Source organism: Aythya ferina, assembly GCF_964211825.1.
Source record: "Aythya ferina genome assembly, chromosome: 3".
Taxonomy (NCBI): Eukaryota; Metazoa; Chordata; class Aves; order Anseriformes; family Anatidae; genus Aythya; species Aythya ferina.
In genome coordinates this window covers 25,882,797-25,907,963 of record NC_140298.1, presented here as the reverse complement: position 1 = coordinate 25,907,963, position 25,167 = coordinate 25,882,797, and the positions used below count along the sequence as shown (strand labels likewise).

The window sequence follows — 25,167 nt, the reverse complement described above, 5'->3', positions numbered from 1 at the left end:
ACAAGGAGTAATGGTTTTAAACTAAAATGAGAGATTTAAATTAGATATTAGGAAGAAATTCTTCACTCCGAGGGTAGTGAGGCACTGGAACAGGTTGCCCAGAGAAGCTGTAGATGCCCCATCCCCGGAGTGCTCAAGGCCAGGTTGGATGGGGCTTTGAGCAACCCGGTCTGGTGGGAGGTGTCCCTGCCCCTGGCAGGAACAGGTGGAAGGCGGAGGTGGAAGTAGGTGATCTTAGGGTCCTTTCCAACCCAAACCGTTCTCCGATTCTGTGTCTTATGTGTCTACATAAACTGATAATGCTTATTAAAGTGTTTATTAATTTAGCCCAACTGTCATCATCCACCTTTTGTTAGTATGCTCTTTTCAAAATCTCCAGTTTTCAAATGCTAAGGGAATCTATACAGCCATCCACAGAGACACTTGCGTTGTAAACTTGAACAGAAGCAAACTTCATTAAGCAATTTCCATAATGTGTCTGCCAGTGCTATTGTTGTAATGGGATGAGAACAGTTAGTAGTTGCCTAAGTATTCCATCAGTATATATCTTCAGTGTGACTGTTATTTTTGTAGTATGAATTATTCAATGATCCTAGGGCAAGAAATTGCATGTGAAAAGACATACTAATAAAGCATCAGATACATCCCCAGAAGCCACATCCTGAAGGATGTTTAAGAAAAGCAGGGGATTGTATAAGGGACTCTGAAGAATATAAGCCCAGGATGATAGCTGAGTTCTATTACTGATGTTTGACCTATTATTAGTGCTTGGTACCTTACCCTTGATACCTGGCTGTAATTAGGATGCAACATTACTGTTTGCATTAAAGTGTACCACAACCCCATTACAAATCAAGAACAGTCTTAAGGACACCAGAGAAATTTTTTAGCTGTCTCAGAAAACTCTTCTGGAACCTCTTTTGAATTACCATATGCCTCTTGTAATGTTATCTGTACTGTCTCTTAAATAATGCAACAGTAAAATTGTATGGTCACAGAAATTAGAAAAAAAAAAATATATATATATATATATTTATTCCCATTTACCAAATCCTTAAAGTAAACTTGACTTCAATTTATGGCTCCCTCAGTATTAGCATCTCCAAATTACTTTAAATGAGCTCATCCTACGAACTGTCAGTTTTAAAAATTAAAAAATGTTTGAGCTGCATGGGTTTTTTTTTGCTTGCCTTTTCCCCCAAGCTCATGAACAATGAGTAGAATAAATATTACTTCACCAAACATCCAGAAAGGGCTGCATCAACAAGCAAGCATAGGAAACTGATATGAAATTTACACTGTATTCCTTAAAGACAAGAACATTCAAGCATTTTATATAGTGTGAGAGAGACCGTAGATTTAATATCCAAGCTTACCGAGTGATAATAAATTCATTAAATAGATTTTTCTGACCTTACAGGTGATTAGCACTGCAACCACTTCCATCCCAGCACATCTTTATTGTTAAAAATATTCACTTAAAACAGAGTGGCACGGATAAATTCATCAAAATCACTGCTATTATAATGAATCATTAATATCCTAGTGAAAAATTTATTGTGATGAATAATACATTCAAAATGATGAGATAGAAAATGAAGCATTACTCTGCAATGTACCAGAGAATCAAAGGGATGTTATACATGTTGGCAAGTTAAAAAATATCATTTTCAGAACTAAATCTTTCTAGATATCTTTCCAGATACTTTAAATTTATTTCATTTTCTCACCAAACATATTGTAGTCAAACAAATATCATATATGTTAAACAACATTCTTCCTTTCATATAAATCCAAAGCCCAGGTACATGCACTGCTCTTCTCACAAAACCCATTTTGCCTTCAGAAGCCACATTTTTGTATTCTGCGGCGTTTAATTCAGCATATGTAATTGTGAAATATAGCTCCTTGTTCAAAACAAATAGCAAAATTATTTTTTCAAACTACTGCATCTATTACATATAGAGCAGAGTTAGCAGGATTAGAAAATGTACTGATTAGATGAGCTGACTTTGCTACTTGCATCGTTACTGTGCTAGGTTAAGGAATTAGAAGGATTTAAAATGATAATCATGTCACTGTAAAAGGCATAGAATAAAAATTTACCGCATGTAAAATAAAAACTCTGCTTCCTGTGACTTAAAAAACAGAATAATCAAACAAGTCTTTGCATTGCAGTACACAAAAGTTGCACTGCAGCTTACTGCCACAGAGTTCTGACAATCACAATAACAAGCACATTACTGAGATGGACTTGTGCAGCTAGTTAACTTTTAAAGGCAGCCCAAAACAGAAAGCACAGCACTAGAGTTCGGGCAAAAGGCCATGACAAAAGGACAATTACATTTAGAAGGGGAATTAAATATTTGTCATACAAGTGACAGATTTATTTTGTCCATTCTCCTAGACAGATATGTGTGTATTACATCAAAGCAGGGAATATTATAACTATATACTTGCTTCAGACAGGACATTTTAAATAGTCAGTGGTACCTTAGAATTTGATGTGGATTCCAAAAAGCAAAGCCTGTTGCCAAATCCTTCTGCAGCAAGACACAGTTTCTGTTGCTCCTTGTGAACTGTTGCAGTGCACTGCAGAACCACTTCATCATCCTAACAAAAAAAAAAAAAAAAAAAAAAAAGAGAGAAACAAAAACAGAACAGTGGTTATGCTTCTGGCTCAAGACTTAGGGAAACATCTACAAAGTCATTGCTAAAATCAGAAACAGTTATCCATGAACACAAGCAGAACTGAATCTCAGCATAATTTTTATTCTTTGAGTTAAGAAAGTGGGCAAATCAATGAAAATAATTATAATTCCTACATATATGCTCCTCCTGTTTCTTTATAACAAAAATCAGCATGCATGAGATACAGATGTTGTGGGACTAAATCCTTGCAGTAACATAATCAAAGGGAGATGTTGTAAAATAAATAAATAAATAAATGAAAGAACAGATGCAGATCTCTATTTAAATCCCAGTTCTACAAAGTAGCATACAATGTGCAGAATCCCTTGGAAGAAACATGTTTTTTAAAGCACAAAAGGATTATTTCGTAACCTTAATTACACTTGATTTTTTTTTTTTTTTTAAAAAAAGGTAAACAATAAGAGCATTAGATTGAAGCTACACAAACATTGTCTTCCACTTCCTATCCCTTTTTCCTAAACAATCCCACTGTCAGAAGGGAATCCCCAGTAACCGTGTCACCACCATACATTGTGTTAGCATTGTTTAAAAAAGGGTCACTGGAGAAGATTCCAGCATTGTACTTTCACAGACAGATGCAGACAACAGAGTAAGACTCTTTAAACTAAATTTCTACCAGTTTAATTAATTATGTTCTACCACTGCACACTGATTTTAGAGCAAGTCTGAAAAAGAATTCTACATATCCCATCTACACAAATCACTCTGTGCCAACAGCTTCAAAAATATGCTAGTTTTAGGTAAAGTCTCTGACATACTTAATTTTAGTTAATCATCTAATGCACCATATCCTTCTCTGCTCAAGATGACTGCAAGCCAATTATGCACTATCACCAAGCACACATATATTATGTAGATGCTGATTGCTGGAGGATTAAGAAAAAGAATATAGCAGCTGCTAGATTTCCCGAGACACAAACTTTCTCAATTCATTTTGCAAACATTTTCTGTTATTTTGCTGCACAGCAGAGTACATGGCTTATTTTGTTAAATAAATAGCTCACAAATGAAGACTGATTTCTAACAAAATGCTTACTGATTAATGGAAACCAATAGTGTTGGGGAACTTTTCATTCTCGTCAAGGTGGCGTTGATGAAATTGGCACAGAAGGGGTAAGAAAGGTGTGATACCACTGTCAGATTATGTTAAGGGTGATTACAGAGAATGGCATATTTACTCAGCTCTAAGTTACTCTGCATTTCAATGCACATCATTAGAGAGGACCTCAACATACATTCTTAGAGAAGAATTCAATATAAACTCTGCCTTGGATTTAGTCTTCCAAAATTTACTGACTACATGTTCAGAGGATTCCTATACACACAAATTTTAATCATGTTGCAGAATTATATTAAGACATATAATTCCATTCTGTTTCTTTAGAGAAAGAACTAAGTGGGTAAGCATCTGAGCCATGTCTTTCTAAACTTGTTTCCAAACCAGCTAACCTTACCTAACTCCAGTATTAGAAGAGCTAAAAATGTGCAACTTCCACATTTGAAGTCACGGCCTCCAGAGACTTTCACTGAAGGTCACTTTCCTCTCACATGAAGAAAGCTACACCATGCTTCGTATCAAACATGTACTAGAGAAAAATATTTTTCAAATACTCTTACACCTTGAATTACAAAATGTCTCAAACTGCTCTATTTCGTCATCTTAACTCCTGAGCATTTTCACATCCATGTTATGCAGATGAATTTTAGATCATTACAATTTTTTTCTGTCAGTCACTGTCAGATGTAAACTGATTAAAGTAATTTACGCCTCAAGGGGCTATAACTGCAGCCTTCAAAAGGTAAGACTATATATTATTATGTAAGCAGATACATTCCTGTCTACCTCTTTCCTACCTCTCCTCATCCAACTCTGAAAATGCAGGGGTCAACTCAACACAAAGGTGATGACAGGAATAGCATCATCTTTTAAACATCTCTGTCAAATGTTGAGCTACTTAGCACCACAGTGAACTAAAAGGAGCTGAAACAAAGCAATTCCACGAAGCCAGCTCCAAGCACAGATGTTTGCTTCCAAAATATAATCACTTGTAGTAACTTTTGACCCATTGAAACTGAACTTCCAAACAAACCATGTTTTAAGACATGAAATTCTTAAGAAATTCTTTTCTACATACTCTCAATATTAGATGCCTAGCCAAAACAAGAAAATCAGTTACTGGTCTTTGTAATTGGTCAATGTAACAAAAATGTTAATAAGCAATGGTGTGTGCCTGCCATACTCAATGAAATTATGTTAACACCTATTCAATTTAAGTAAAATCTGATTAAAAACAGTATCTGTACTCTGCCATAACAGACAAAGTTGTATTCAATTTCCACTTCATATTCAAAACAAACATAACAGATTATATGAAATGTAGTATTGACCTAAAAAAACTCCAGAAGAGTTTGGATGGAAAAGCAATAGCACAGACCTAAAATCCCTGCAGACATTTGCAGGGAATGCCAGATAGCTCTGTTACTCTCCTTTTGCTGAATAATCATCACTTCAACACACACCTGCCAGTTTCCTCCATGAAAATTTGAAAATTTGTTATTATTTCAATCCCAATTCACTATCACCATAGCAGCCTTCATGACTAAGTTCAAAGATGCTGCTTTGTCTTTTTTTTTCTTTCCAGTTTTCAGATACAGAAAAGTACTGAGATTAAGGGAAATTAGGTGCCAGTAACAAAAAAATCTGTGCACAAAGTGGTGCTGCCATTTATTATCAAATGTGGAAGACATTCACTGTAACAGCAGCTGAGCCCAGCATCAGATATATCTGCACTTACTGCAAGTAAGAGTAAATCCATGTTGAAAAGCTGCCCATTTAGTGTAGACATGTTAGTGGATGGCTTGTCCATCTGCCCTCATTCATTCTCCAGGTCATGGTTTGAACTTCCTCGTAACACTCTAGGGAATCAGGCAGTAAGGGTCATCTCTGCTCCACAAGCAGCAGGAGAGGAGCAAAGACAATGCTGTCTACCCACAAGAACAGAACAAGCTCAAGGGAGAGCAGAATCATTTCTTAGACTTCTAACCTGATGATCTGAGTCAGAAATCTCCCAAGCTTTCTTCTCCCAAGCACCATCTCCTCCCTCCATTACCTTGGAGTAATCCATTAATCTCAATAAATCCTGCAGTGTCAGCCAGCACACCAATTCATAGTTTTAGAGATATCATATCTTCCAGCAAAAAGATATTTTGCTTTGTATTATGTCCGATATCTGCATTGACTCAAACAGCTTCAGCTTTTGATATCACACAACTGCATTTATCATTTTGATACTTATAGAAGCATTTAAAAAAAAATAGGCAGATGTTATCTATTTTACAAAGCCCTATTTGTTTTTTAAACATGCAATTTTGAAAAGCAAAGACTGTTACTGAACAAAGAACAGCTCCTAGCAGATTCTTAATTATATCTATTCATTATGGGCTACATAATTATTTTCATGAAACATATATACTTACAGAAACTAAACAAGTAATGGAATGGTTTAGCAAAGAAACCAGTAAAATAATAATAATAATAACAACAACAACAAAAATAACAATGAAAAATTATCAGCATCACAACATTTTCTACAGCTAAAAATGTTCCCTAAAACCAAACCAGCAACAACCTGCTGCTGGCAAAGTGCCTGCTCAGAACTGCATTCCAGAAGACCAAACTACGGAGGGAAGAGCACAGGGTTGCTGTCAATGTACAATATTAAAACATCAAGTACTCAAAGCTCCTTAATAACACTTACTTTCATTTCCAGTGGTTATTTGACTTTTTTGTAAAATCTATTCAAATATCCTAAGATTACATGACATGTTTACTACCCAGTCAAGGATAAGGTTAGTTTCTTGTGACACACAGCATGCCCTTGTATTTATAACCAGTATGTTTTGACTAGGTATATCTTTCCAGGACTGGCAAATTCAAGTTATGACTGAACAAAGAAATACATACTTCCTTGTAATACACAGTGTGACTCTTTGCCCCCTGAAAGCCTGGAAATTTATACCTCCTGTGTAAAGTCAGTTCTGACTAATCCTTAACCTTCTCGATATGTCAGTTCTATTAAAGGACCAAAACTGGCTGACTGGATTGTAACAGGAAGGCTTCATCTACAGCACTAGAGCTGCTAGCTATACAGATGTAGGTGTGGTTTTGATGGTGGAATTTTTGCATTTTAAGCATTTCTTTCAGAACCTGCTAAGTTTGGGGGGGGGGGGGGCTGTTTGTTTGTTTTTCCCTTCTTCACATTCTAGTACCTTAAACTTTCAATAATTATGCATGTTTTTTAAACTTCTGAATTCTGTGCTTCAGCTCATTATGTCATAACCTTGACATTTACATTTTGCTTCCACTTCAGGATAAAAACAGGCAACAGTTTTCAGCTATTTTACATGATTTTTTATATTTTATAGTTTACTCCCTCACAGAAAACACAGGAGGCAGAACATGAGCTATTACTAACCTAAATAATTTGTTGTACTCTTTGTAATCTGTCCATAATAATTAATTAGTCTGTCCACATAATTACCTCACAAAGACTTAACACTGACCATGTGATTTTACTGCCCTGTGAGAGTATACCAACTCTGAAATAGCATACAGACCACTGAATGTCACATTTGCAAAATTTAGAGGTTAAAAATGGTAAATTATGCTAGTACACTCAAACTTTCTTCTCCTGCTGTTTTATATGACAAATGCTGCAGTTAGTGGAATATTTCCATCGACTTACATACGCTATAAATCAGGATCTCAGCACAGACTTTACTAGCTCAGTCTTTAATAGCTTCCTCAGCCTCCACATATGCACTGTTCTGCTTCACTGCATTCCATTTACTGTTCAGCTGTGCAACGAGCATAGGTGCCACATATCCTTTAAAAATAGGTTACAAACAGAAATTGAGCCTGTACAAACTGCTTACTGCCTAAGAAAACTGCAGAATATTTCTTGATTTACAAACTTTACTTCAGCCTTGTTGGTATAAGCACTAGATTAAAGAGTAGAGTAGCCATCTGTAAGGCCTATAGGCCATCAAGTACACAATTACTTCCACAATTACTGGCAACGATATACCAGTGGGATCCACTAATTCATCCTCTAAAATGACCCTTGTGATCTGTCCTACAGAAAAAAAAATAAATTGTTTAATGCTAGGCATCTGAATAAAACACACCAACCAGGCAACCTTCAGTTCTGATGGGAGCTCTAATCCTAATTGCCTAAGAGCCTCATTCTCTGTGTGCTTTGGAAGAAGGTAGAAAGCAACAATGCAAAAGTAATGCATTAAGATGGAGCTTTTCCTTCTTCAAATCCCTGCTGACAACAAACAGAAGCCTGGATGAATAGGATTCATTAAATACTACGTACATAATGTGCAAGAACCATGTTCAACAATGATTAAATATCTTGTCAACAATCCCATGGGAAATACCAACAAAACAAATACTCAAAGCCTAATGATACTTACTTTAACTACTAATTCTATTATTGACTGACCAACCAGTGTCATCAAACAGCTACCAAGCTCTACTTTGAAATACCATCCAACCAGGGAGGCTACCCTAGAATTCCTGATGACTGAATGCAAAGGAAGCCTATGACAGAGGGAAGAAATGGGCCCAAAATTTGATTAGTATATCAGACCTTAAATCACAACTCTATAACGTTCTTGGTGGCAGATGACCAAGTGTTGCAATAGTTAATAGTACAAACAATAATAGTAACCTCCTCAGCCATCAAGAATTAGTGCTCCCGCTCTGTAAGGGAGCGCAACCCTTAGGAACTGAAAACAACTTCAGCAGAGTGCTCATCCCTTGGGTAGGGAGACAGGATAAAAAGCAGTGATAAGACAACATTGCTATAGAGAAGGATCTGGTGGTTATGGTGAAGTGAATGCTGAGCATCAGTCAACAACACCAGGCATCTGTATAGAAACCAAAATCTCATTTAATCAGAAGAGGGCAAGTGAATACAATAGTAGTGATCCTCTGATTCTTAGACTTCACACTTAGGAATGGTAAGGCTTCAGCTGAAGCGAACAGGTCATTTTGACCCTTAGTTTCAAAAACAAGTAGGAAGAAATTTTCTGCGGACAGCAAAGCATTTTCACTGACCAGTTTAGAAACTTCATCATTACAAGACTCTTAAAATAGTGCAAGAGGATCTAGGCATAGCTAAACTTGCCTTAGGATGAGAGGGAAGAACAGATTTTGTAGTCACATTATGTTAATTAGTCTGGACACATTTTATGGTACATACTTTAGTTTTATCCTGTAGGAGGAGTAATTTCATAAGAATTCAACATTATTCTAACGGAAGTATCCTTTGGGACAGAAAACGCCATGCAAAATAGATGGAGTTCTAGAGGACCAGACCAGATGGCAGCTCTTGCTACAGTATTGGGAAGTGGGCTGCTAGTACAACCACTGCTTTATTTCCTTCTCTTTCCCTGAAAAGCTCTTACTTAGTCATCAAAATTATTTTGCCAAATTACAGCAAAGTCATGCTGATCTGCAGTACTAAAGACATGTGGCAGTTTAAAGAAATATTTAAAAATCTTGAGTCACGTAGATATTCATCACTTGTCAGAAAAAAAAGTTTTCACTATCGAATGATACAAAGAGCCTGTCAGAAAGAAATCTCTATCTACAAGGAAAAACAAAAAAAAAACCTGTCATGTGCACCACTTAATTGAGTGATGCTGTATGGCAGAGCAGAGCTTTTCCAGGACTTTCACATCAACACTGAGCAGAGAAACTCAGGCACAGGCCCTTGGCTTCTGCAGGCACCAGAGAGCAATGAAACACTCCATCAGAAGGCAGAGGTCCAGATCTGAATGAGTGGCTCCAGCACACTCAGGTACCAAGAGCACCTGCTATGCTCTGCAAATTACTTTGTCAAGAAAGAAAAAAAAAGAAAGAGTTTTATTTGAGCACTGTAGAGATAAACTAGGTATCTGTACCCTTCAGTTGTGCATGCTAAACACCTGCTCAAATGCTCAACCCACTAGTGGTGTCACAAGTGCACACAACACTGAAACAATTTATTGTCTGCATGCAACGTCAAAGCTTCCTCTTCTGGCTCTTGATTCCACTGAGTCGGCATCAAATGGTGCCACAACTGCTTTCAGCTTTGTGCGCACATGTGCTAGTGTGTTTGCTTTGGATTGAGTTCTACTAAAAATACGTCTGTAAATGAACATATTTCCAGTTGAGATGACTCACATTTATTATTTCTCACTGATTAGCTCTGTGGTCCTACAATCCTAAAAAATGCCAAGTTCAGCTGTCAGTGCCTAATAATAATTTTATCTGTCTGTAATGCTAGTTAACAGTGGATAACTCTGCATCTGACACAGTTGACGGAAGGGGGGGGGAGGAGGAACATCTGCAATAAAGTATGCTTATCAAATTAAACAGAACAGCTGGTGGGCTGATGTCAGCTTCTTAAAAGCTCCAGTGTGTCAGATTTATCTGTGATGCAACTCCACTTATTTTAGGAATTTGGTAAGAATGCTATTATGTTACACCCTCACTCACTTGTTCCAGGATACATCTATTCTGCAATCGAAGGCATAATTACAGCACAGGACGTATCTATGCTATATATGATCCCGCTAGTGTGAATAACAGTAAAGACAGAGATGAGAGCATGCTAGAAAAGGTGTCCACAAGATTCTGCAGGCAAACACAAGAACGTTATATCTATGACGTGAGCCAGGCACTTATCAAGCCAACTTTAAACAATGCCAACTTATCTCATAACCCTACGGTGCTCAGTCCAGTATCTAAAACTGCTATAACAACTGAAGGTTTTCAGTTTTCCAACATTTTTCTGAGAAATAATTCACTCATCTCAGATATAAAACAGTGGCACGTGTTAAAACAGTTTGTTCAAGGTCCTACAATACTTAGACTCAAACTGAACATACTCCTTTCGGTGTGTTCCTCCTGTCCCATTCACAGGCTCCCCAGAGCAAGGAGGTTTTGACAACACAGTTCTCTCACAGATGAGACCCTCTTATGCATGGTGTGAATGCCTCCCCTCTGCATCATCACTTCATGCAATACAGGAAAAAAATTTGGCAGCCCTCCGTCTTCTGTGTTGTGAGCAGATTCAGGAGGCTGTCAGTAATACCACCATCTGCTTGAGTTTGCAAATTCAATCCTAGATCACTTTCTCTTCCCTTAATCCTTTTTCAGCACTATTTCTTGAATCATTCCACTTCAGTGCTCTGCCTGCCACACTGATATTTCACAGCTGCCCAATCAATCATACAAATTTTCCTCTAATCCCCAACCAAAAAGATTCACCAGCCACCATGTTGTTTTTGTCTTTCTGAAGCAAGGTTAAAGATTTATTCTAATCTCTTCTAATGCTCTGCCAATATATTTCATTCTAAAGCTGCTCTAACTTACGAGATTCACCCTTTCACTTCACACATTCCCCATGCAACGCTTTCTTGTCACTATGAGAAGTCTACCACCTTCCTGAATTCTTGCTTCTTAGACTATTTAATTCCATTTTGAAAAATTTTCTCAGGCTGCTGTTCACAACCTTTTTTTCTGAGCATTTGTGATTTATGATTTATTCTTTTCTGTAGACCATTAATGAAAGTTTTAAGATCTGATACAGTATCCTCCAATGAACAACTCCAGAATGGGTGTTACCAATTTTGAATCTCTACTCAGTTTAAAATATCATAAAAGGGCCCTCAAATTGTACCTCCTTTCTTCACTTCACCCCACTGTTCCAGCTTTGAAATGATGGTCTGAAACTGCATCATGTTATGAAATCCCAGGCAATCACTACTCTGAAAAGACAGTTCCTAGACACCTTCACTACTAAGTGTAAAGGAGTTTTTGACCCTCCCATTAAAGAGACTGGCTATCCCTCCATGAAACAAACAATATGCAATCTACCCCACCATTGGTGAGTTGCTGGTCTTCCACATTCCTCTCTCCTTAACCTGCCCTCACATATATATTTCTCAAAACATCAATAATGTACAAAATAAAGACTGCAACAGTCTTAGAACGCTGAATCACAAACTTGGTTTCAAAACCACTACAAGCCAAAGGACCTAGACATCAGAAAATTATCATATTCCATAGTGACATTGCAGTTGAGGGGAAGAACGCAAAATTGCAAGAAACAGCAGATGGATTTTGTTCCTAGATCTCCACTAAGCTTTTACACATTACTCAAGTTACCTGTTACTCACATTACCCTGTGTTCAAGTGCCTTTTCCATACCTTTTCGGCTTGATTTGTTTAGACTACAAATTCTCCCTGGCAAGATTATTTTGATTTCCCTTTCTAAATGAATCACATCATTAATAATTTCAAGACTGCATACACACTTTAAAAGGAATAAAAGCTTATACATAGCATGGAACTCTTTTTTATATCAAGGGTGTCTTTAAGCAAAAACTACAGAGAATCTCAGGAGAACTGTCCAGTGATCAAGTCCCACAGACTCCAAAGAAGGCACATATCAATTTTGGCTCAAAAAAAAAAAAAAAAAAAAAAAAAAAAAAAAAAGCCTCCATGAGCACAATGCTAGGGAAAAACACACACGCACACACACACCACCAACAGCTGGAAATCTGCTTGGTGGCTTCACCTGAAGGATCTTGGGAATGGCAGCAATGTATGGGTCTGGTACTGGGATCAATAGGCTGCTGGTGGCCCATAGTTGATACATCTTCCCTGTGCTTAGCAGAAGTGTCATCAGGTTCATTTACCTCATATCATTTTAACAAGAACACATCTAGAGGGCAGAAGTGTTTTCCAAATGGAGCAGATGCATCCAGGCAAGGTGCTACAATCCCAAAATACTTTGTCAGGTGTCAAATGTTATAGCTGGCTCCTGAGCATGAGGTTACTGAAACTGAAGAGTTATTCTTGGCAACTCCTAAAAAGCTGTTGAATTTTAGGGGGATTGCAGGGGGCTGAATCTACAGCAGCCTGAAATATAAGCACATCTCTAAATAAACATCAGTATACTGAGTATCAAAACACCTGAACAGGTTTTATCCTGACTGCATTATTTTCTCCCCAAACAGATCATATGAAACACTGAATTTTGTATCTTACACTGTTGCTGCCTGCAGGGTCTGCCAACATTCAAATTTCTGCTGCAGAGTTTAGATCCAGGCCATCAAGCAGACACATATCCATGGCTTATGGTGAACAGGCGATATCCTTCTGTACTTTACCAAGTGTTGCAGCTGGCTACCACTCAGTCAGTGCTTGACAATATCAAAAAAAAGCCTCCTCCTGAATAAAGATATATAAAAATGTGTAGCAATTGCAGCAGTTGTTGCTTTGTCATTCTCTTTGTACTCTTTTTCATAGACTGAAAAATAACCGTATAAAAAGATGAAAATCTACAGCACAGTAGCAATATGGGTTGGTCTAAAGATTTCTGCATAGCAAAGCACAGCACACTGCAGCAGATTTGGTTACTAAAGAATCTATGCAGATAGGGCCAGATGGGATCCACCCAAGGGTACTGAGGGAACTGGCAGAGGAGCTGGCCAAGCCACTGTCCATCATTTATCAACAGTCCTGGCTATCGGGGGAGGTCCCAATCGACTGGCGGCTAGCAAACGTGACGCCCATCTATAAGAAGGGCCGGAGGGCAGACCCAGGAAACTACAGGCCTGTCAGTTTGACCTCAGTGCCAGGAAAGCTCATGGAGCAGATCCTCCTGAGAGTCATCATGCAGCACTTGCAGGGGAAGCAGGCGATCAGGCCCAGTCAGCATGGCTTTATGAAAGGCAGGTCATGCCTGACGAACCTGATCTCCTTCTATGACAGAGTGACGCGCTGGGTGGATGAGGGAAAGGCTGTGGATGTGGTCTACCTTGACTTCAGCAAGGCTTTTGACACCGTCTCCCACAGCATTCTCCTCAAGAAACTGGCTGCTCTTGGCTTGGACTGGCGCACGCTTCGTTGGGTTAGAAACTGGCTGGATAGCCGGGCCCAAAGAGTCGTGGTGAATGGAGCCAAGTCCAGTTGGAGGCCAGTCACTAGTGGCGTCCCCCAGGGCTCGGTGCTGGGGCCGGTCCTCCTCTTTAATATCTTCATCGATGATCTGGACGAGGGCATCGAGTGCACCCTCAGTAAGTTCGCAGATGACACCAAGTTAGGTGCGTGTGTCGATCTGCTTGAGGGTAGGAAAGCTCTGCAGGAGGATCTGGATAGGCTGGACCGATGGGCTGAGGTCAACTGCATGAAGTTTAACAAGGCCAAGTGCCGGGTCCTGCACCTGGGGCGCAATAACCCCAAGCAGAGCTACAGGCTGGGAGAGGAATGGTTGGAAAGCTGCCAGGCAGAGAAGGACCTGGGAGTGATGGTGGACAGTCGGCTGAATATGAGCCAGCAGTGTGCTCAGGTGGCCAAGAAGGCCAACGGCATCCTGGCTTGTATTAGGAACAGCGTGACCAGCAGGGCTAGGGAGGTGATCGTCCCCCTGTACTCAGCTCTGGTGAGGCCGCACCTCGAGTACTGTGTTCAGCTTTGGGCCCCTCGCTACAAGAAGGACATCGAGGTGCTTGAGCGGGTGCAGAGAAGGGCGACGAAGCTGGTGAGGGGCCTGGAGAACAAGTCCTACGAGGAGCGGCTGAGGGAGCTGGGCTTGTTCAGCCTGGAGAAGAGGAGGCTCAGGGGTGACCTTATTGCTCTTTACAGATACCTTAAAGGAGGCTGTAGAGAGGTGGGGGTTGGCCTGTTCTCCCACGTGCGTGGTGACAGGACGAGGGGGAATGGGCTTAAGTTGAGCCAGGGGAGTTTTAGGTTAGATGTTAGAAAGAACTTCTTTACAGAAAGGGTTGTGAGGCATTGGAACAGGCTGCCCAGGGAAGTGGTGGAGTCACCATCCCTGGAAGTCTTCAAAAGACGCTTAGATGTACAGCTTAGGGATATGGTTTAGTGGAGGGCTGTTAGCGTTAGGTTGGAGGTTGGACTCGATGACCTTGAGGTCTCTTCCAACCTAGAAAATTCTGTGATTCTGTGATTCTGTGATATTAACAGAAGAGTAAGTAGATCCTGATGAACTCTTTGCCAAGCCTGTCTTTTGAAATAAAAACATCTAGTTTACTAATTTTTTTTTTCTTTATCCCAGCTTGAAGGGTACTCTTTATTTTTAATAATTTCCCTTGAGTCTTGCTGCAGAGTTTAACAGTCAGGGAGAAGCCGAGATTCAACCAGCATACTGCATATTGCAGCAACTGCTAACCAAGAAAAAAAAAAAAATCAGGAAATTTTCAGACAGAGAGTAAAATGGCTTTCTGTGACCAGGTTCTCACACCAGCAGGTAATTCTTCACAGATTTTAATCAGGTGCAATGACAGAAGGCTGCAGTGAACTGACAGTCCCAAAAATACACTACGAAGCAAGTGCAAAAATATCCTTCTAGCTTATATACGTCACAGCATAACATTCAGCCTAATTTTTATTTCCTGTCTCTTACCCAGAATTCACCAGCTATCAAAAATGAACACAATGGAAAATTATCACCACAAATAATGAAACAGCAGGAATATCTTTCAACTGCTTTTTTTCATCAGCTTTTTTTTTTTTTTTAAGTTATTCAGAAGCACAAACTCAAACATTATAAACCACAAATTCATATTAGTATTCTCTTTTGTTCATCTATCTATATATTTCAGATGACACAGAATAAAGGTGTGATTCAATTTTCTCCCAACTAAGAAAAAGGTCAAAACCAAAATCAACAAAATCTTGTCCTGCTTATATATACAGTGGAATTCTTCTGTCTGTATTGCATTAAAACAAAAAAAACAAACAAACGAAAAGGTACATTTTCTCCAACAAACAACATGGATGTTAGCTAATCACAGATGAAAATACAAATTCTCAAATATCGATTTCATGATCATATGTTAATCTTATTTTCCCCACTCTTATTGACAAGAAATTTTGCCACCACTTCCATTGTACTTTGAGAGTACTGAGACGCTGGAGTATCATGTTATCATACAAGCTGCATTTTAAAATTTTCATGAACAACCAACTAGAAGGTCTGCAAGAAATCTGTCCTAATTGCTACAGATCAAAATTAAAATTATTATTCCCAATATGAAGCTATACCTACAGCCTGTTTTTCACAGGCTGCTACTTATCAAGTGCCACTCCTACTAAAAGTTATTTCATTGTTAATTATTTAATCATTATTTCATTATTTGCATTGTAAATTGAAGAAGTCTGAGAAAAATACAATAACATTTTAACGTGGGGTTCAGAATAATAGTTTCAACTCATGCCATATTATTTTGCTAATTTTACGCATAGGTTCCATAACTGAAGAGCTGTATTTTAACAAATACCTTTTAAATTTAATGTGTCTGAATCATGGCACTTGATTAAATTAGCTTGCTTAATTTTTACATAGAATATCAGTTTGCATTACCGTTTTTCATTCCTTCATGCATGTCAACTGATGGCTAACACCGGCTGTTAGACTGACACAGGTTGATTTATAGTCTCAAAAAAGCCTTCACAGTTGCTTCAAACATACTACATGCACATAACTTCATTTTGGATCATTACAATACTTTAACACTTGCCTTCTAAATTCACTAATTTTAGTGTTAAACAAATTTTAAGTACAGCAGCATAGATAGGCAGATAACCATCTACATATTCTAAAGAGGCTAGGAAACACAAACTCTTATTTGGATTTATGGCTGTACTGAATCCCTTTGGCGCACTAAGTTCCTGTACACCATTTAGATTCAGATCCATCACACCAAACTTAAGACATTTAAAAGTTACTCATGTGAGTATATTTAGACACCTTCTAAGTCTTTAGCTATTTATTCACATCTACTCAGTCTAAATTCCTGTTACAGCCAATGGTGGGAGACTGGTTTTCCAGAAAGTGAGGCACCATTTTGTGAAATCAGTATTTTGGACAGACATTATGAACTGCCCTCTGCAGGTATTTCTTCATTTCCTTGTGCTCAATAATAATCAGCTTAGGCTGGGACAACCACCACATAAATGGTCCAGTTAAAGTGAGATGAATCCCAGGATCAGCATGCTCATAGCAGCTTCTCCAATCGTAAAGGTGCCACAGAGAAGCCCACATCTTTCTGCAAACTGTCCTGTGTTTTAGGTGAAGCAGCAGTGAAGACTAAATCAAAATAGCTCAGGGCATCAAATTTAAAGAAATTGAAGCAAGCTTTTCATGATTATTGAAATTACAGCTATGTCCTAAATGGCAACAAACAAATCATACACTCTGTGGAATGGGGCTTCACATTCCTTTGCTGTCCTGTGCCTAGCCAAATTACATACAAACTGAGGAAAGGAGCACACCTTGGAATATTAATTTCAGTCCAAATTATGTGCAAAGCTCCATATTCAAAACAAACCCTCGGCTGGTTACTCCAGTTCAAATCACAACCTGATAGACCCCAAGTCCTCAATCACAAGACGGGTTTCCCCCTCAGTCCCTGTGCTAACTTCCATGTGTGTGCGTACAGTATCTTCTGTCCCCAAATTGATTATGGATAGCAGATATTCATCATGATGACAACAGGAACAAACCCTGAGGCAACCCTAGAGACCTCAGCCAGCACAAGCTGTGAGCCAAACGTCTCTTCACTGCTCCACCAGGTGCTCCAAAGCACTGAAATGGAGCAAAAAAATCTGAAAAACTCAGAGAAGAAAGCATGTGCTGGTAAAGCCTTGGCAGTCTGGCTTCCATGCAGCTGGCTCTCCCAGGAAGAGCAATGGGATCACTGCAGTCAAGCTTTAGACATCTGTGTGTCAGACAGTGCATTTCAGCTCTATTTATGGTCAGAAAAAAGGACCTGTTCAGGAATTGTCTTGAGTACACTAAAGTTATATGACTACCTCAGTTGTAGACTTTTAGATCAGATGAATTATAGCCTAAGCAGCAGACTAATAAGTCACTAGTGCAACAAGAAGAAAAAAATAGCAACTGAAATAGCTAGCAAAATTATTACGATGGTTCTCATTTTAGGTCAGTATTGTCGTAGAATATCCTGAGCAGGAAGGAACCCACACAGATCATCAAGTCCAACTGCTGGCTCCACAAGCAAATACGTAAAAATCCAACCATATGTCTTCAGAACATTGTCCAAACACTTCTTGAACTCCAGCAGCCTTGGTGCTGTGACCACTGTGCTGGGAAGCCTGTTCCAGTGCCCAACCTCTCTCTCAGCACCTGCCCCTCTGCTCCCCCTTGGTGATGAAGCTGTAGGCCGCCATGAGGCCTCTCCTCAGTCTTCTCTTCCCTAGGATGAACAAACCAAGGGACATCAGCTGCTCCTCATATGTTTTCCCCTCTAAACTTTTCACCACCTTTATAGCCCTCCTTTCGAGGCTGCCTAATAATTTTATGTCCTTCCTATACTGTAGTGCTGAAAGTTATACACAGTACTTGAGGTAAGGCCACACCAGCACAAAGCAGACCAGGACAATCCTTTCCCTCAGCCATCTGGCAATGCCCTGCTTGATGTACCCAGTGTACTGATGGCCCTATGGGCTGCAAGGGCACACCACTGCCTCGTATTCTTCACACTGTTGAACAGAACCCCCAACTCCCTTTCTGTGGAGCTGCTCTGCAGCCTCTCATCCCCCCAGCCTGAACATATAGCCAGGGCTGCCCTGTCTCAGGTGCAGAACTTAACAAGGCACTTGCTCTTGTTAAGCTTCTTGTGGTTGGTGATTGCCCAGCTCTCTAACTTGACAAGATCTCTTGGCAAGGCTTCTATACCCTCGGCAGAATCAAAAGCTCCTCTTAATTTAGTACCATCTGCAAACTTACTGAGTATGTATTCAAGTTCTGAATCCAGATCATTCAAAGAAAAAAAGAAAAAAAGAAAAAAAAAAAAAAAAGAAAAAAAAAAAAAAGAGAGAATTGCCTCTAAAATGGAGCCCTGGGAAACCCCACTAGTAAGTGGTGGTGTAGTCATCATGTCCAGTTTTGGGGGGTAAATGTAATTTAATAGACCTAAGAAACAAAGTACAGGTCAGAAATTACTAATTCATACAGCAACTACATCAGCAGAAAAACATATTTAAGTAAAAAAAAAAAAAAAAAAAAATCTGCTAAGCCCTACGCATGATAGAACGTGTTGCTGGCATTATAGCATATAGGCCAGCCATAGAACAAGATCTACACATACATACATACACACACAGACATGCATATGTCAGTAACAAATCAGTATTACTGGTTGTTAGCAGTTAAAATTCAAAGTTTCTGGTTGTATTTAGCCTCCAGTCCCCTATAATTCATCTTAATTAACAGTTAGACATAAAAAGTTTGCCATTTCGCCATATCCTGTCATAAATTTTAAGAGTATTTATGGTTACAAAGAGATTTCCAAAACCCTTGTTGAGCAGGCAATTGATCTCAATGCTGCAGATGTAAAATAAAATGAAAAAAAAAAAAAAAAAGTCTCCTTGAAAAGCAAGATATATAGATACAGGTGGATAACTTGAACCATGAACTTCGCTTACATAAATATATCACATTATCTGCTTCAATACTGACTGGTCATTTTAGGTTCATCTTAAATCCCACTTTTACTATAAAACTAGAATGATGGTGAAAATCAACAAAAGCTATGGAATGAAAAGCCTCTCAGTGCTTTACCACTGAAAAGAATACAGCAGCCAAGAGTTAAACCCATTTAATGCAGAAGGGTGCTTGCACAGCATAGACAATTGCAATGAACTAGGCTCAGTACTTCAGAAAGGAATTGCTGCGATAGTTGCTTGTGAAACTACAAGTTAATCAACAACATCAACAACATAGTACCCTGCTTCAGGTAACTCTTCCATGAAGAATGGAAGAAAAATTTGGCATCACCAAATAAGAATCATATTGTTTTTCTTTTTTTTTTTTTTTTTTTTTTTAACCCTCTCAAGACATTTAAACATTTATCTGTTATAAAAATCTCTGTAAAATAAACAAAGAAAACCCAAAAGACTCACACCCAGTGAACCACCATAGAAGACAGAACAAGTTCAGTTGTTAAAAGTACAAATGCCTGGTAATAAAAACATCGGTACAGGTTCAATACAGCAGACAGACACTTAATAATTATTCAACTAAGTATTCCATGGAGAACCAGATTTTTCTGCCCAGAGCCAAGTCTTTTAAGCAATTCTTACAGAGATTCTTTAAGTGATAAGTGCCTAGTGAAACAAAAATGGATCCACACCATTTGATGGGGACATTTTCTCCTCTACTTCAAATTCTCCACCATTGAAAGAGTAAATCCTCATGTACTTGTCTCCCCAATATCATTGATTCCAAGGTTGTTCACTTCACCACTTCCATAATAATAATCTGAATCACAAGATCGTATTGCTTTTCATAGCAGTTATTGCAGTTGAGGATGCATGCCTTCAGTATTTGCATTTTAGTTGTTTCAGAACAATTCAGTTTGAAGCTGAAATGGTGAAGCTCAGTCTTTACTCTAAGACAAACTCTTAAGGATTTTTAATAAAATTCTCTACATCCCTTTCTATCTTCCTTCTCTCTAAGCAAGAGCAATTTCTTTCAATACCTCCAATAGCTGACATCAAAATGTTAACATTGATCATTCAGTATCAATCTCTGTACTCAGAACTAAACAATGAAAAAAAAACAAAACACCTTTAATTTCAAGATTCTAAATCAAGGCAAACTTTAAATATAAATATTAAAAAAGTAAAAGAAATCTCATCTAGACAGAGATGTATAGATAACATGATTCAAGAAATCACTGGAGAGCTGGGAGAGTTCCCATATTCCATCTCAGCACTTTCCTAATGACTAAGACCTGAAAGCCTGAAATCTTTTACACTTAGAAACTAAGAAATTAAGACACATACACATGCAGCGATAAGAACACAAAAGTACAATCCCAAACTGAAAAGAAAAAATAATAATAATAAAGTGCACATATGTCCCAGCTCTCATTTTTGCCTTTCTCAAGAAATACTTACATTAATAATACACCATTGTAAGACTGATTATATTTACTTTTGTGACATGCTGAGAGCTTTCTGGAAGGTGCTGCTTTTGGCATAAATACATAGCACTGTATCATACCACTTATGGTTGGCAGAACCTAGCAAAAACAGACTGAAATTCTTACTAAAATAGGTAATACTATATTGAAGGCAGGTGTGTCCTAATAAGTCACATTTTACTATAAAAAGGTATTATAAAAACATGTTTATTTTAGCAGCCTAGAAAATCTCTGCTAGTGGCTGCATCTGTTCAATTCACCCAGATGGGCTTACACATCTGTTAGGTTCCATTTAGCAGCTTGAAAAATGAGAGCAAAATCAACAACAGAAACAAAATCTTAAGAGATTCTGAGGTCTCTTTGTGACTCATGGCCTGTACACAGCCAAACTATATTAGTTTGCCTTTCAGTGGTAGACATTGTTTTGTCAAATAAAATATAATCATGCTGAAAGAAATATCAATATACACTGGAGGTATCAGATCTGCACCAGAAATTAATAGGGGTTTTGTGGATGTAGAGCTGTTATTTGTGGCTAAAAGCTAATTTGGCTGACAAGAAACATAATCATGCACAAATACCACAGCTCTTTAAGTTACTACAAAGCAGATGGAGTTTTGATTTGATTTGGTTGGTTTTTGATGTGTTTCAGTTAAGTTGGTGTTGGTGGGGACAGTGAGCCTTCAGCATTCAAGCTCCCTCTAATTTTTACAATTTAATATGCTACCTAAACTTTCATCACAGGTATTTAGCTTCTCAACATAGTATTCTTCTAGTAACATCTATGCAAATACAGGATGCTTTCAAAATTCTTCTACTGTATACCTCTTTGGCTTGATTATAAGCAAAGTATTTTCTTTAAAATAATTATTTAGACTCCTTTTTTTCGTCTCCTTGAAAACATAAAAGTCCGTGTTCTTGCCCTTATCTCCAAATTGCAAGTTTTTCCAGCCTTTTCTCTCATGTTCCTACCCTTCTATTCTGAAGTCATGAAACAATATGGGAAAAGCACAAGTACTGAATCTAGAGGTTTCAAGACAGGGGAAAACACAATCAGACCAACAGCATTTATCAAGAACAGAGCTAAGCATTTGCAATTTGAATTAGATGCACATTTAATTGTAGCATGATCTGGATAGGCTGCACCAATGGGCTGAGGTCAACTGCATGAAGTTCAACAAGGCCAAGTGCCGGGTCCTCCACCTGGGGTGCAATAACCCCAAGCAGAGCTACAGGCTGGGAGATGAGTGGTTGGAGAGCTGCCAGGCAGAGAAGGACCTGGGAGTGATGGTTGATAGTTGGCTGAATATGAGCCAGCAGTGTGCTCAGGTGGCCAAGAAGGCCAACAGCATCCTGGCTTGCATAAGAAACGGTGTGGTCAGCAGGGCTAGGGAGGTGATCGTACCCCTGTACTCAGCTCTGGTGAGGCCGCACCTCGAGTACTGTGTTCAGCTTTGGGCCCCTCGCTACAAGAAGGACATGGAGGTGCTTGAGCGGGTGCAGAGAAGGGCGACGAAGCTGGTGAGGGGCCTGGAGAACAAGTCCTACAAGGAGAGGCTGAGGGAGCTGGGCTTGTTCAGCCTGGAGAAAAGGAGGCTCAGGGGTGACCTTATTGCTCTTTACAGATACCTTAAAGGAGGCTGTAGAGAGGTGGGGGTTGGCCTGTTCTCCCACGTGCCTGGTGACAGGATGAGGGGGAATGGGCTAAAGTTGCACCAGGGGAGTTTTAGGTTGGATGTTAGGAAGAACTTCTTTACCGAAAGGGTTGTTAGACACTGGAACAGGCTGCCCAGGGAAGTGGTGGAGTCACCATCCCTGGAAGTCTTTAAAAGACATTTAGATGTAGAGCTTACGGATATGGTTTAGTGGGGATTGTTAGCATTAGGTCAGAGGTTGGACTCGATGATCTTGAGGTCTCTTCCAACCTAGAAATTCTGTGTGATTCTATGATGATCTAAAAGGAAATAGAGCTTACAAACTCTCTTAGAATCACAAGGGCAATAGGAATACAGGTTCTTATAAAGCATATGCTAAGAAATAATAAAATAGTGTTGAATACCCTTGCTTGAAATGGATTGGCCCTGTACAACACTTGCTGCAAAGCTTAATGACTCTAAAGATACCAAATTTTTGTTTTAACCTTTGTTGATGTGTTTTATATGTTTCTGTAATTGTTACAAACTTATCTATAAGCATCAATTCACCTGCCATTTCAAAACAGATAACACCTGGGTTGATCTTACTGCACCAGGACTCCAAATTTTTGTTACTACACAGTAAAATGTCTGCATTCCTGCTTTTGGTATCTCTTCATGCTTATAATCCGCATGAAAAAACACCAAAACCTTGCTGTCTCCAGCACAGTCACAGAAGGCAATACCGTGATTTTCTTTACCTCATAACTTGTGTGTCAGGCTTGAATTTCTCTCTTGCTACTCAGATATCCCAGCTGAGGCTCAGTACTCAGTGAAGAGTAAAGTCCTCAGAAAGAGTAAAGACACCACTCATTCTCAGTAATGTTTCTCTGCCACTCTTTTCCTTATTATTATTTGTGCACCAACCAATTTCTCTAAACTAGTTCCATCTTAGTTAGCAAACTACTCCTCTTGCCTTCACCAGTACCTTCTCTCCTCCAACACCTGTGTTGTTAGGATGCAAATATAAGAAGGATTACCCTAAACTTTTGCTTTGATCATATTGCATATACCCCATTGATTTTCCTTGTGCTTTCCCAGACACTGCAAATATCAGGTACTTTCCCTGCTTTTGGGCACAGCTCATGGAGAACTATGACAGAGACACTGCCTAGCTCTCTGTTCCATACGTGATCAAGTGGCCAGCTGCAGTTACCAGGCAACTTTGCCATGCAGTTTCATTGATGTGGCAAATCTGCACCAAAATTTGTGACATAGCTGCGCAGTGTGTGCCACCTGAGACACTCAACTGCTAGCTCCTTATCTAGCAACAGTAATATACACAGAAACAGACAGACCAGAGGAAGACTCCATGTAATGCCAATCTGTATGTATACCCTCATTCTGTTATTAATTAGAGATGATGTTATTAGTTAGAAATGCAGTACCTAGTTAAAAAGGGTTATTGGAGAAAGGAGAGGGATGAATGAGGATTCAAAAAAAAGGGCTGAACAGCAATTGATATGGAAATCACTTCTACATTCAAGGAAAGTTTATATACTTTCACACTTTCTTCATGTTTTGTGGGGTTGTTTGTTCATTTGGCTTTGTGTGTGTTGTTTTTAAAGGAAAACTACACACAGTTCAAAAACCTCTTGCATCAAGGCTTTATCTGTAACTCACATTTTTAACATTTACTGGAAACCTTTTGTATTAAAAAGCAAATGTAAATGCCTAATACCTATTTAAAAATAAGAGCTTATGTACAAACATAGCACAAGCATTTTATTTAATGTTATTACTGGTTCCCATCTAAAAACCTTTTACAGTTCAGAACATTTATATTAACTTTCTAAGAGTGTTTAAGCAACTTCCCTGGCAAAGCCAGAAAACAAGGTACTCAAGCTACTTCTCCAAGAACCATTATGAACAAGTGAGATGCCTTTCATGGGGATTAGGATCCTTAAGAATCACGCAAGTTTTAAATAGATATTTAAATGTGAAAGTAAATATTTACATAAAACAGGCTGGTTTATGCTTATGTAAAATTCCTATCAGAACTCTAACTAAACATGAGGAAACACATCCAAAAATGGAGAAAGGCCTAGACTTCTAAATTGCTAAGATATTTAGGTAGCTTTCTCCAAAAGAAGCTAGCCATCAACTTCTTGCAGCATGCATTCCAGAGTGGAAGATGTTTGCCAAAAGTCTTGATCTCAGATCTCAGCCCAATAAGACTATAAAATCACCATTTAAACTGAGACAAATTCTCAGACATTTCTGAAGGACACAGGAGGAAACTACATGAGCACTATGTTACCTGCCCCTCAGCTTCACAAGCACGCCTTGCTCAAAATCCTCACTGCATCTCAGATTACCTCTCCTCTTTAAGACAGCAAGGACATGGGGCAATACAGACACCACACGGCAAAGCACTAGCAGCACAGCTTGGAAGAGCCTTATGGTTTTGACACCAACTGCAAGGGAAAGGCAGCTGGAAGACCAGCAAATGAGGTCTATTTATTTTTTCTATGCAATGAGTATAGTGTGATATTAAAACCATGTAAAAATTTATGATAAGAAGTTTCCCAGCCAAAAACAAAGTAGTCACTTTAGCAAGGTCTTCCTGGGAAGGAGACAAAGTGACAACAGATTTCATGTTAGGTTTATATTTGCTACTTTCCCTTTCTTAAGACAGGGCTTGGAGGGAAAGGGATCTTCATTTTGTTCTGTATGGCTTTATGTTTGTTTGCTTTTTTTTGCTTTGTTTTCGAGATAATTG

The 25,167-nt window shown here is 38.8% G+C and overlaps 1 protein-coding gene across 13 annotated transcripts in view; it reads right to left on the bottom strand.

The window, feature by feature from the left end:
- RYR2 (ryanodine receptor 2) overlaps positions 1-25,167 on the bottom strand; it is a 428,706-nt gene that overhangs the window by 307,726 nt on the left and 95,813 nt on the right. For all 13 annotated transcript variants that reach the window (XM_084513246.1, XM_084513253.1, XM_084513254.1 and 10 more), the window contains one exon: positions 2,494-2,613. In XM_084513246.1, coding sequence (XP_084369372.1) covers positions 2,494-2,613 — 120 coding nt within the window. The remainder of the gene's footprint in view (positions 1-2,493; positions 2,614-25,167) is intronic.